At 36.6% G+C, this 12,921-nt stretch overlaps 1 protein-coding gene across 5 annotated transcripts in view; it reads left to right on the plus strand.

Moving 5' to 3' along the window:
- Positions 1-12,921, plus strand: part of ARID4B (AT-rich interaction domain 4B) — an 88,753-nt gene that overhangs the window by 53,525 nt on the left and 22,307 nt on the right. For all 5 annotated transcript variants that reach the window (XM_058834832.1, XM_058834833.1, XM_058834829.1 and 2 more), the window contains exons 12-16: positions 1,699-1,771; positions 2,797-2,891; positions 4,005-4,102; positions 4,306-4,573; positions 5,627-5,799. In XM_058834832.1, the coding sequence (XP_058690815.1) occupies positions 1,699-1,771; positions 2,797-2,891; positions 4,005-4,102; positions 4,306-4,573; positions 5,627-5,799 (707 nt within the window). The remainder of the gene's footprint in view (positions 1-1,698; positions 1,772-2,796; positions 2,892-4,004; positions 4,103-4,305; positions 4,574-5,626; positions 5,800-12,921) is intronic.

Genomic DNA, 12,921 nt, shown 5'->3' on the forward strand with positions numbered 1-12,921 from the left:
TTAAAAAAAAAAAAAAAAAATTAAAAAAAAATTTACCCTGTTTTGGCGTTTATTCCACCCAAATAATTTGTTCTCCGTGGCTTGTGCAATATGAGTGTTCTTAACTAGGCTTTTATCTGTACTACACCCAGGGCTGCAGCATCACCTTGTGCCTGTCAGAGAAGAATTGGGCTGTATGTGCCAGTTTCTGGTGCCCCTGCCCTGTGAAAACGATCTCTAATATACTGGTTGCAGTTCTCTACCGAGCCTGTCCTTGCCCGTCAAAGCTGCCTGCTCTGGTCTCTGCTGGTTCACTGGGTGTCAAATGCCCATCATATAATGCCCCTTGCAGTGACTTTCCTCTGGCATTGCCTTTGCAAGATTGGAGTATTTTCATTGCATTTCTGTTGTTAATTATACCTGAAGGGCAACTGCTTCAGCATATTGTGAATAGTGGTTCTTAATTCTTTTGCCTGCTTGCTCTGATGTCATCCAAGTGCATTTAATGGGTAAGAGGAAGTACAGAATAAGAAAAATCTCCAATTCTTGATAATAGTTACAGCCTTTCCTGACCTTATTTTCAGCCATCCATCTCTTTATAAAATAGATTCAGATGTTGGTGGGTTTCGGGTTTGTTTTTATTTGTGTTTGTTTTTCCCAGTTCTGTTTAGTAATGATATTCTGTTTCTGTTGTTTTCTCAACTTAGTATGACTTTAAAGACAGTATGATTTTTCCCCTTGCTTCAGGGTAGGTGAAGCTTTAATATTTAGTACAAGGAGACAGTTGAAGAATGGAAATGATGAACATGGAATGCAAATACACTAAAGAAAAATAATTTCATTTAGATTATTGAATAACTAGTTGATTTTGAAAACTCTACAGGTATATTAAAAACTAATCAGCTCATACTTGGTGTATTGTTTTGCAGTAGCTCAGTCATCAGAATTTCTTCAGAATTTGATACATTAATATCTTATTGCTACTAGATGTGGCAAGCCCCATATCCGAAGGAAATTATGAGGTCTTATAAAGTAAGCCATAGTGCTTTGTTATGAAACTCCAGTGTATATTAATCTAAGTAAATCTGATACAAAGGTTTATTAGTGCAATGAACTGAACTTGCAAAATATCCGTTGTTATTTCAGTTCTGGGATTGATCCTGCTCAGCACGTGCTCAGCTGGTACCCCATGGCAGTTCGCATGCAGTGCCATTGGCTGCGGTTTGCCAGTGCAGTGGATTAGAACTCCTAAGAAAGTGAAAGCACCATTTGCTCTTTGACTTCATCTCTGAAAGTGACGTAGTCTATCCAGGAACCAAGGAGTCACTTAACTGCAGTAGAAATAGAGCTGAGATTTCAGATATAATCTCTTGGTCATTAATAGTGCTGTCTCCCAGACTTTCTGCATAAATGGACGAAATTGAGAACACATCTTGATCTATGGTATTACTTACGATACTGCAGTGATCAGTAAAAAATCCAATTTCGATGTATGTTTACAGTCAATGTTTTATATATTTTGAAACACTGTAGTTTATAAAACTTGGCTTCATGTGGCATAACACTGAGAGCATGTATTGCTCTGTGCTGTATCCTGTTGCTGACTACAGTAAAACAAACTTAAACATTTAAACCTAAATTATCACTGCCTTATGTTTCCTAATGAAGGACTGCAACTCAAAATGGTGACAGTTTTCTTGCATGCATTGCTTTAAACAGGAGGAAATAGAGCCGTTTCCTGAAGAACGAGAGAACTTTCTTCAGCAATTGTACAAGTTCATGGAAGACAGAGGTAGGCATTTTAATTACCAGTGCTGTGAAAAATTGAGTCTGTAAATTAGTACTGCTTTGCAGTACAGTTTTGGAAACAGGGAAACTGTACTCATGCCTTCTGACGTCCCTACTGTTTGGAAGATGAGTCTGTCACTTGACTCATCTCCTAAAATGCAGTCCCATATTTCTCCTTTCAGAATTAAATGGATGTATAAAAATTATTATGTTTTGCATATATTGTACTGTATTTGCAATAGTGTACTTACAGTGTATAAAATCAAACATTTAATACTCTAAATCATATGAATCTTTATTCTCAGTTTAATAACTTTAAAATACCAACACACCTTTTGGGTCATGGAAAAATGCATTTACTAGTTTTCTTTTGTGAATCCTGATCACATAAGTGCATTAACATTATCCGTAGATTGAGGTGTTTTTAAAACCAGTACTATTCATTACATTAAATCTTTACCAGGTTTTGATATACTGCAAAAAAAGTGCAGTGTCTGTAGAGGCAGGAGTGAGGGTATCTGTATTTAAATTACTATTATAACTGGTTAAATGAGTATCTTTAATGCCATATGAAATGAGTTAAACTGTTCACAAGAGATGACAGTGTGATAGCTGCTGCTTAGTACAGTAGCACAGGATGTTTCAGCTCTTGAAGCATTGTGGGGTTGCTCCTGGTAAGGGTTGAATTGGGTTGTTTTTAGTATCAGTGAAAGGACTATTGTATTTTTAGATGTAATTGTTTCAGTGGGTGAAATGAAACCATGTATACTATAGTTAGCAAGAAAATTTGCATCATTTCTGCATGTTCAGTAATGTATGGAAGAATGCATATATATGCATTAAATAACATAACCCATTTTCCCTCTAGTTCAGTAAGACTCAAGAGTTTTAGTTTCATGAAAAGAAAGTACCAGATGCAGGAGGTGGAGTTTAAAATACTGTATTTAATAGTAGTGCATATGATGTGAATTTCATATTATTCTGAAAAAAAGACTTCAAAGCACCCTAACAACTGTCTTTGTTACCCAGGGACTCCTATTAACAAACGACCTGTATTAGGATATAGAAATTTGAATCTCTTCAAGTTATTCAGACTTGTACACAAGCTTGGAGGATTTGATAACGTGAGTATTAGTTTGATCAGTACTCCAGAGCCATAAAACCTGAGGATGCTGTTCATTATTGTGAAATAATTTATTACTCCGTAAAGTACTGAAAAGTAACACAGGACCTTTAGATGTATGAAAGTTTTCTACTGTGACTGTGCAAGACACCTTGTAGCCCTAAAAACCATGCTTTAACACAAACCAGAATTAGTTAGATGCTAAATAAATTACACATCCACTCAGCATGTTTAATTATTGTTGCATAAAATCAGCCAGCATGTGTGTTTTTGTAATACTTCAAGAACCATTTGTCTGATAAAGTTGTTACCTCCAAGTGAAAGGAGCCGCTGCTCAGTAAAATCTCAAAGATAACCAATTTAGTGGCCTGATGTGAGGCCCTTAATTACTATTTATTCTGGGCAGTGTAAAGAAGAATTTGCTGACTGGGATTAGTGAGACCGGTCTTGGGAGGAGTAATTGAAACATATTGAATTCATGGCCAAGCAGATTCTGTTCATGCTTTGAACTGCTTCCCATGAATGTAGCCTGTCAGCTGAGGAGGTCTGTTTGAGCAGTGACGCCTTTCTGACAGACAGGATGTGGTACTTGGGTATTGCAGTACATCTGCTTTACCTTCACACATGGTCAGAAATGGGCACATCACAGCACTTCGTCACCAAAGGGCACGCTAAGGACATAATGAAAGACTGGTAGGCACTATGTCTGGTGCAGTACTACCACGGCTGAGTATTGTTAATGCTTTGACTTATTTTTTTCTTTCCAATTTAATTAAAATTCTAGCTCTGATAGTTCAGAATTACTTTAACTATAAAATAAAAATGATGTACTGATTTTTTCTGATAGTTATATTTTCTTTCCTCTGTTTTATTGCCACCTGGAGAGGAAAGCCTGCTGTGGCTTGTTGCATTGCAGAAATGCTAAATTGCTTGAAGTAATTGCATTAGACTACAGTTTGCATTACAGTGAAATACTGTGTGTGTGATAAATAATAATTTTATAGATCAGAGGAAATTACTTACATTTATTTTCTGTAGCTGTAAACTTTGTCAATTTTTTAGTTTTTTTGTCAGTGAATTAATTCATAAACAATGATTTCATTGTCTTTAACAGATTGAAAGTGGAGCGGTGTGGAAGCAAGTTTATCAAGATCTCGGAATCCCTGTATTAAATTCAGCTGCAGGATATAATGTTAAATGTGCATACAGAAAGTAAGTAATAAAACCATGAAGTTTATGCTAAAACTACAGTGAACTGAAGTGATCCTGTGCTAGGAGTAATATATATAAATCCATAAGTCTTTGGTTGTAGTACATTTTTTAAGCCTTTAAACCTGCTGCCCATGTTTAACATCTCTAGGTTGGATTTTCCTTCTTGAATCAAACTTGCTTATCACAAACAATTCTTTTTTTAGATATCTCTATGGTTTTGAAGAGTATTGTACATCAGCTAACATTGAATTTCAAATGGCATTGCCAGAGAAAGTGACGAACAAGCCTTGTAAAGACTGTGAAAAAGAAAAAGAATTGAAGATGCGTGAAGAACCAGAGCAGGATGCAAAAGAGATAAAAGTGGACAAGGACGAGCGCAAGCAGGAGGAAGTAGCAGTAGTACAAGAAGAAGAAAAAAAGTTGGCTGAGAATGATAATGAAAGTAAAGAAAATGATAAGCCCTCTGTTCTGGTAATACATTTTAAAGTTCATCTTATATCTTAGAAAGTCAGCTTATAAAGTCAGTTGGTGTGTTAATAACTGTGAATTAATATAAAGATTGAAATTTCTGTTGGATTTAAAACAAGACAAAAGCTCACTGTAAACCTAATTCAGGAAATTCGGGAAAAGACATTTCAGCTATATTTACCCTAGATGCCTGTTTTAGGAGGTCATGATGTCAAAATGTCTGACTTGTTAGAAAACAGCTCCATCATTCCACTTGGTTGAGGGCATCCTGGGTGAAATGGAGACTAATTAGTGTCCAGCTTTACCCTTATCTGGGTAATGCATGCTCACAGCTCACTATATTGCTGATATAACTGTATGCTGATATTTTCATTTAGCTATGCTTGTAAGCCCTCATAAATTCTGCAGTTACTTCTGTGTGCCAGTGTAATCAGTGAAGCTCTACAAAGACCTGGGCCATATTATGTACACATGATCCAATGTAGTTTAGAGACCATGGTGGTGGTCCAGAGAGACAAATGTTTATGGCCTTTCAAAACCCACTGTTGACTCAATGGCTTTAGCAGAGGAAGTTCCGGGCTGTAAACTCATGTGTGGCAGTGTACAGGCCTCAGTGTTTGCTGTGGAAGCAGTGTGGCTCCTCAAGTCAGTGTGCAACTCAGCTGTAATACTTTTGCATATAAGTGGCAGGCAGCTCTGGTCTGTGTGCTGGTATTCTCTGGGAGGAATGGCAGACAGGCCAGTACTGGTATTCCTGCATCCCAAGTGGAAACATGCTTTGTGAAGTGTTTGTCTTGGGGATTGCTTTGCAGTCCAGGTCTAGGAGCTACATGCCTATATCATTGTGATAAAACAAGCTAGGACGCTGGTTGCACTTTAAACTGTTAGGTTTATCTTAAGATTTTCGAAAGGAAAAGCAGCAGAGGTGCTGTCATTTTAGGACAAGCCCCACACTGTAGCACTGTTTTGCTCTTACAACATCAGTGTGTTTAGTCTGCCTTTTCTTAAACCCTTTGTTTTCACCTTGTGAGTTAACTAAATGTTTTGTTATCCTAGGGAAACAAAAAAAATTTGCCAGATTCTGTGTTTACTCAACCTGATCAAGAAAGAGACTTAAATGTAATCAAAACTGAAGATGAAACCAAACTGGAAGATAAAGAGGATGAGAAGATCAAAGAAATGGAAAATCCTACAGTAAATGCAGATGGTGAAGAAAAAGAAAAATCAGGGTAAGTTGTGCTGTTTCTAATCAGATGAGACATAGGTGCTTTTTAAATTTTACTCTTGTAATTTGAACTTCAAATCAGACATACTGTTGTTAATTGTCTTGAATCTTCCAGAGACCGATGTGTTTATAACTTCATTGTGGTTAGGCCACTGAAGTTCATCTATCTATTTTTGATAGATAAGGCAGCTTAAGTTTTACAGGTTCCAGGCCTAAATGTAAGCTGAGTGAGAAATGAATATACAAAGCATAGGTGACTATTTGATTTAATACAAAAATATTGCAGTCATTGCCAAGAGTGTTTTTACACTTGATTTTGGTACAAGTATATGGCAAACTTGTGGTTTTTCAGCTTTTGTTTTTGGACAGTGGTGCGTAACATGGGAAAAGGTGGAAGTACCTTGCATTGTTGAGTTAACAGCCTTGCTGTGGAATAGGCCTGCTGCTGGCAGGAGTCTCTGCTGCAAATCTTCACACAGGTGGTTTAAAAGTAGGAGATGGAAATAATAGGGATGCTCAGGGCCATCTAATCAATGAGTGTGTGAGAATCACTTGGCTCATGGAATGGGTAGGTTTTCCTGTTTCAGTGCAGGAAAATCTCACAAGTGTTTTTAAGCAGCTACAGAAAAATAATAGAACCAGAATATAATCCTCATTAATTCCCAGTGTATTAACAATTTGTATTCTTACAGTTAAAACCCTCATACAATATGATTTCTAGTTTTAAGAACACAAAAATTCCTCTTAGAGGTCAGCTATATCTCTTAATACAGTATTTGTCTCCAATAAAACCTGGTAACAGATGCTTAAGGGAGAAGCTGTTACAGGAGGGAAAGCAGATAATGACACCTCCTTATGCTTTCACAGCAGTCTGCATATCAGGGATGTGTTGGGTTTAGTTGGGTTTTTTGGTAGTTACTGCCATCTGTTGCCTGACCAGTAATTCCCTTGTTCATTCCATCAGTTTTGTTGTTTAGTAGATCAGTTGTCTTGATCTTCTGTTTAAATATCATTAGCTCTTCATGCTTTTTCTGTCTCATTAAAAGTTGTGGTCAGAATGTTATACTTTAGTATATTGACTTCTGATTCACTGGTAATACTTTTTTTTATTTTATTTATCAAGGATTTGGATTTTTTTTTTTAGTGGATTCTGGAATGATCCTTTTATAAAATATTTTTGTGCTCCTGAATGTTTTCAGTAAGATTTTGCTGGCAATTTCTGTAACTCAGAAATGCAGAAAACAGAAAAACCAAGTTTACCTGAACTCAGCTAAAGAGCCTTTTCTTTATGGATGTGATTTTATTTGTATCCTGTGTAAACTTTCCTTTTTTTAAAATACTAATTGCTGGACTTTGTTGCATTTGCTATTTTTAACATGAACTAGATGAAGTTGTACTTTAACAGCTTTGCAAGATTTTCAGAATTATTAAAGACTGATTTTACAATGCTGCTTTTAAAATATAGAACAAAATAGATGGAAGACTTTGCAATACTTAGAGAATAGCAGTTCTTAAATTTCCCAAAATTGCATATTTGTACCTGTGTATGTTTGTGATGTTACTTTATATACCTGAAAAGTATAGTGGCTTCATGCTTACCATGCTGCAGTAGTAAATGGTACATGAGGAGTTAGAAGCTGCATTGGCTTTTTAGTAATCCTTTATTTTTATTTTTTTTGAGCCTGGGATGTTTAAATCCTAATTCATGTCACTTTGCATTATTTATGACATCAGAAAAATTTTACAAGTGTTCCTAGTTTTTTATTTATGGAAACAATGAAAATCTGTATTTCCTTTTTAAGTTTTCTGAATTCACCTGATAGCAACTGAGTGAATTCTTTTCCCTCTGCTTCTCCTTACTCATCCCAGTGGAAAACTCTTCCAACTAGTATTTTGCTATTATGACTCATGGAAGATTGTAATAAGTTACTTAGAATAGAAAGCATAACTCTAAAAAGAGGTGTAGGCGGTGATGTGGTCATTGCTGGGAGCTATGCTGTCTGAAGGAATAATTTAAATTACAAAAATGGAACACTTAAAGCAGTTAATTGTGAGTATTTATAAGCAGTGTTACTGTAGTAGCACTGTTAGCATGATTAGTTTTCCTTTCTACCCTCTCAGATTGACAAGGAGTACAAAATGCATTTGTATCAGCTTTAAAGAGGTTTGAAAAGTGTCACTGTCATCTTAAATGCTAAATGATGTTTTTAGCGTTTATTTCATAAAGGCTTAAAGGAATTTCATGGTGCGTTGTATTAGATGTTGTACTTCCTTATACCCAACTTCATGGATTAGGAATGGCAGAATTTATACAAAAGTGGAAATGCTGTGGTTGGAGCTCTTTGTTGAACTGAAATGCAAAATGAAAATAGGCATTTTTGAGGTAGAAAACCGATCACACACACCAATACCTGAATTGTAATCAAAATAGATCAATGTGAAATTCAGACTGAAATTTTGTTATTTGGTCTATTTAAAATGTCTTCCTGGAACTTAAAGTTACGGACTATTTGTCCTTCACAGTCCTAACAAAATAGCTGAACAAATTAATATTATATTCGGCAAACTTGCAGTTTTCTGGTTTTTATACCTGTAGGACTTTGGACATCTTCATGTAGATTATTTGTCTATAGACACAAGGAACCATGAAGATGGAAATTCTTCTGGGTTTCTTGCCTGACTTTCTTGTGGGAGGACTGGATGTAACTTCCAGCTTCCAGATCTCAGGAAATGCTACTGGAAGCTACGGTTGTTTATTTTCTACAGTTTTTATTTCTCTGTGCAATCCCATGTGTCTCTAACCTTTGAGATTGCTACCACTTGAATTGTATGGTCCCATCTACACAGATTTTAACAATATGATAAAGAGGAAGAAAGGCTCAGCTCTCTCTTTCCTTCTTCCCCAGAGTGCCAGTTTCTTGCCTGCCTGTGTATCTGTGAACACTGAGAGTGAAGATTCCAAAGACACCTTGCCCTTTATTCTATACATGCTTTACTTGTTCACTTTTTGCTTTGTTGTTTTGGTTTTGTTTTTTTCTGTGGCTAGTGGAAGGTACCTGTACTAGATAACAGGTTTTACAACTTGTGGTCATTAAAACAAGTTTAAGAAAAGAGGACTGTGATGTGTTACGTTCCAAGTGTCTGTCCCAGAGGGTCCTTTACAAAACTGACTTTGTAAATCATCCTTTTTGATAAATTAAAAAAAAGTAGTTATACTTGGCCAATGAATCAACAAGTTCAAAATCCTTCTTCTTTAGAAGTTACTGCAAACTTCACCGTTGTGGAAGTCATGATATTCAACTGTAGCACTGCATAGTTGGTGTGCTGTTTCCTTTGTAGCGTGCAATCGTAACTGTTTTAATTTGTTGGCATGCTTGAGTCAAAGTCAGCAAATTGAGATCTGAGGTGTTTTCCTGCACAGTGAACAGCGTAGACAATTGAATATGTTCCAAAGAGATTGAGGCCAGGAGCCTAGTGGAGTTTTTAGGAGGTGTGGATTTTTTAATACAGGCTAATAAAACAAAAGGTAAATCTTCAAAAATTTCATAGTAGGTGCAGTTTGGAAAATGACGTGTAGGTTAATTGCTATATCCAATATTAGTAAGATTTTTTTTCCCCAGATAGTTAATTCAACTCCAAGTTTCTGTGTTGATTTTGGAGTTTTTATTGAGAATTTTTTTGGGTTGGTTTTGTGTTTTATTTTGGTTTTAACACTTTGCTCTAAGGCACCTGGGACAGACCACTGTCAAGAGCTTCATACTGAAATGAAAGGTTAAGTGCTGAGAATCTGGGTAATTTTTGCTTCTCAACAAAAATTGGCAGCAGACTTTTATATGTGTAGTATTTGGATAGTAGTATTTGGGTAGTATTTGAGGTGCCCAGGCAAAATTCTTTTAAGAATCCCAGTTGCAATACGTAGACATTGCAAGAGGTTTTGTTCTTGTATTTTCCTTCTTGTAGCTGAGGTGCAGCCTTAACACCAGGAATGGCTGCCATGTCTGGTTCTTACCTTGTTCTTGCTCATTAATCTGTCATTTTCATAAGTCCTTCCTTGGCCTTAGGAAACTTCTTGAATTTACTTGTTTCTTGTTCTTGAAAACAGTCTAATTTTTCTATATCCTCTGAGGAATGCATGAACAAATGTCTTTAAGGAATGCTTTAGAAACCTAAACATTTCTTGTTGTCTGATACTGATGGTTTAGGTCTTCATGGTGTGGTTTTCTGGCAGGTGGTACTGTCATATTTTGACAATATCACAAAGTGAAAATGCTAAACATTTTGTCTTTGGTTTAATTATGTTCAAGACTATCAACCATTCATTCACGTGCAAGGGGAAAAAATCTTAAAGCTGTTACGTGCATCTTTCACGCAGTAGTAACATTTCCCCTCCTGTAAGCAGTAGGGGGGAAGTAGGATTAATAAAAGCAGTAATTGAAAACTAAGTAACAATGGGCATTGTTTCATGTGAAGGATTTTACTAAGGTTTATTGCCCCTGTGGGGTAAGAGGATTACCTGCTGTGCCTGGGCTCCTGTTGAAACTTTTTGTACAAGAGTTACATTTTCTGATAATACCTATTAGGGATTTTCTGAATGCAGTTTACAATGGTTTATATAATAGTCAAACGCTCCATTTCGCATACGGGAGAAAGACATTGTTAGAGGCAAGGTTTTCTTCAGTTCCTTATCTGTTGAAATGACACATCATAGTGGTGGTGAATCTGAATTGGTAGCAAGGAGGTTAGAATTCTTTTGGAGTGTAGAATATTTGATATAAAAGGCATATGTCTTAGCTTCTGAAGAGTTGAGAACTATATATTGAGATCAACTTGAATCAAACTGGAGAAAGCTATGTGGAATTGATTCGCTTGGGAAAAAGGAGAAATGTGTCATGTTCAATGCTTGTGTAGTATAAACATATGCTCAGAATCTGAGATTCTCGGTGTGTATGCAAAAGAAAAATGCTTATAAGGACCATACTTAGTAATTTTATTTATATGAATATATTTAAATTCTCTGATTTGTGATATGCGTTCTATTTATGTATTTCAGCTGTCTTTGTATGAAGAAAGAAGTTCTTGTGTAGTTATGTTTTCAGAAACAGTCTAATTGATTTTTTTTTTCTTAATATGGAGTACAGACTGATACATACATGTAATAATTGCTTTTGGTAGAGAAATAAGCTGCAAATGACACAATAATAAAGCACAGAGTGGCAGTGTAAATGTACTAGCTCTTTGTATTGAACGGAAGGGAGACATCTGATTTGGGAAAAGTGGTTCTGCCATCATATTTTACATAACAAATGGTCATTGTGCAGGTTGTTAATCCTGGTGGTCACCAAGGCTTACATGTGTGGGAGAGTCTTTAAACATTCATCAGATACTGGAGGCTTCCGAAGGGAAAGTGACCCAGTGCTGTAAAAAGAGGAAGGGCTGTACTCTTTAGTCAGACTTGGGAACCACCCTTTATCCTTTTGAGGCATGTTTCAACACATGTGGCTGAATGATGGGAAGCGATAACATGAGGTCCTCTCACCTGTCTGTGGCAGCAGAGGGAACACACTGATTACAGACTACGTGTTTGCATGATTGAAGTCTGCTGTACTAGACTCACTGTGACTCAGATCAAGGCAGTGCCTTCCCCTTCCCTTTGGATAGGGGACCCTAACTGCATTTATTCCAACTTTCTGTGTGCAGACAGAAGTCCTTGGGGATTTTATTTTCAGATTTTCTTTGTAGCTTCAGGTGTGCTGTGGTTTAACCCAGCTGGCAGTTGTGTACCATGCAACCAGTAGCTCACTTTCCTCTCACCCTGGAGAGCACTGTGCTACCGAGGAGAAACAAATTCTATCCCAGCCAAAACCAAGACAAGAGGGAAGACAAATACTGGTGATTTTTTGGGGAGGTGTTATTTTGTGTAATTAAAGGTGAGATTCCATCGTCATGGCATAAGTAAAGGTCTTAATGACCTCTCTGCCTTAAAATGTAAGGTCACCGTAATACATTTGTGATGGACAACATGAAGAGAGACTGAACGTCTTTCAGCTCTGTATTATGAGAAGTAGAGGTTAAATTATTCTCTAGGATGAGAAAAAGGAAAAAAATAAGCAGGAAATAAAAATAGAAGCTAATTCCTAAACTTGAAGCGTCAATTATACTGAAGTTTATTTCTGCTAGTGACTCAATTAACTGTAATGACTTAATTGAGCCAATAATTGAAATAATCTTGCTTCCTCAAATTTTAGAATAACGCATGAAAAAATAATTTTGCGTGTGCCAGCTCACCTGCTGTGTGTACCAGTTTGGTGCATCAGGGGAAGTGTATTGGAGTAGGGCTGGGTTTGCTGCAAAACAGGAATCCTAGGAAGCAGATAGAATGTTCCAAATCACACTCTGTCTCATAGGTTTCACCTGGGCTTTGTTACAGCTCATGTTTCATGCTAGAGAATGTGGGCTGAAAGAGATTTGCATGATGCTGGATTTTCTTGAGTGGTATAAGGGCAGCAGTATTTGTTTCATTTGTTAACTACATCTGGTTGTTAAGACACTTAATTATGGGTTTGTTGGTGTTAAGTCTTTATATTGACTGAGAATGACCTGTTGTGTGTGTGGGTTTAGCATTTTGAGGATTTTGCATTGCCCTTTGAAACTAATGATAAGCAATGTTTGTATGATCTTAACATTTTAATGGTTTTATTAATGCATAGTTTTGCACTGTAATTCAATCATTTCTTGCTTCTGAAGTTTATATTCCCAAACCTTGTGAGATGGGGTGGGGGTATTCTTTTTAATTTGTGGTTATAATTTGAAATGCTTTTGAGTCCTGATAAGCTTTCTGGTAATACTTTGGATTCTGGAACAGAGTTCCACTTGTACTGTTGTGTCTCCTGTACACTGTGTATGCACATCTGCTGCTGCCTTGTTTCATCAGCTGCTGCTTGGGTTGTTCAAATTGTTGCAGCTTTGTGGTAGATATTGCTTGGTACTGGTTTTAAGTTGACAATTACTGCCTGCTGCCAAGAGGTTTGTTTCTTTTTTCTTTTTTTCTTTATTTTCCTTTTCCCCATGCCCTCCCCTCAAATGGGACTTTGACTAAACAGCATTGAAGAAAATCCAGTGATCTCAT

This window comes from Poecile atricapillus, chromosome 3 (assembly GCF_030490865.1).
Source record: "Poecile atricapillus isolate bPoeAtr1 chromosome 3, bPoeAtr1.hap1, whole genome shotgun sequence".
NCBI classification, from domain to species: Eukaryota; Metazoa; Chordata; class Aves; order Passeriformes; family Paridae; genus Poecile; species Poecile atricapillus.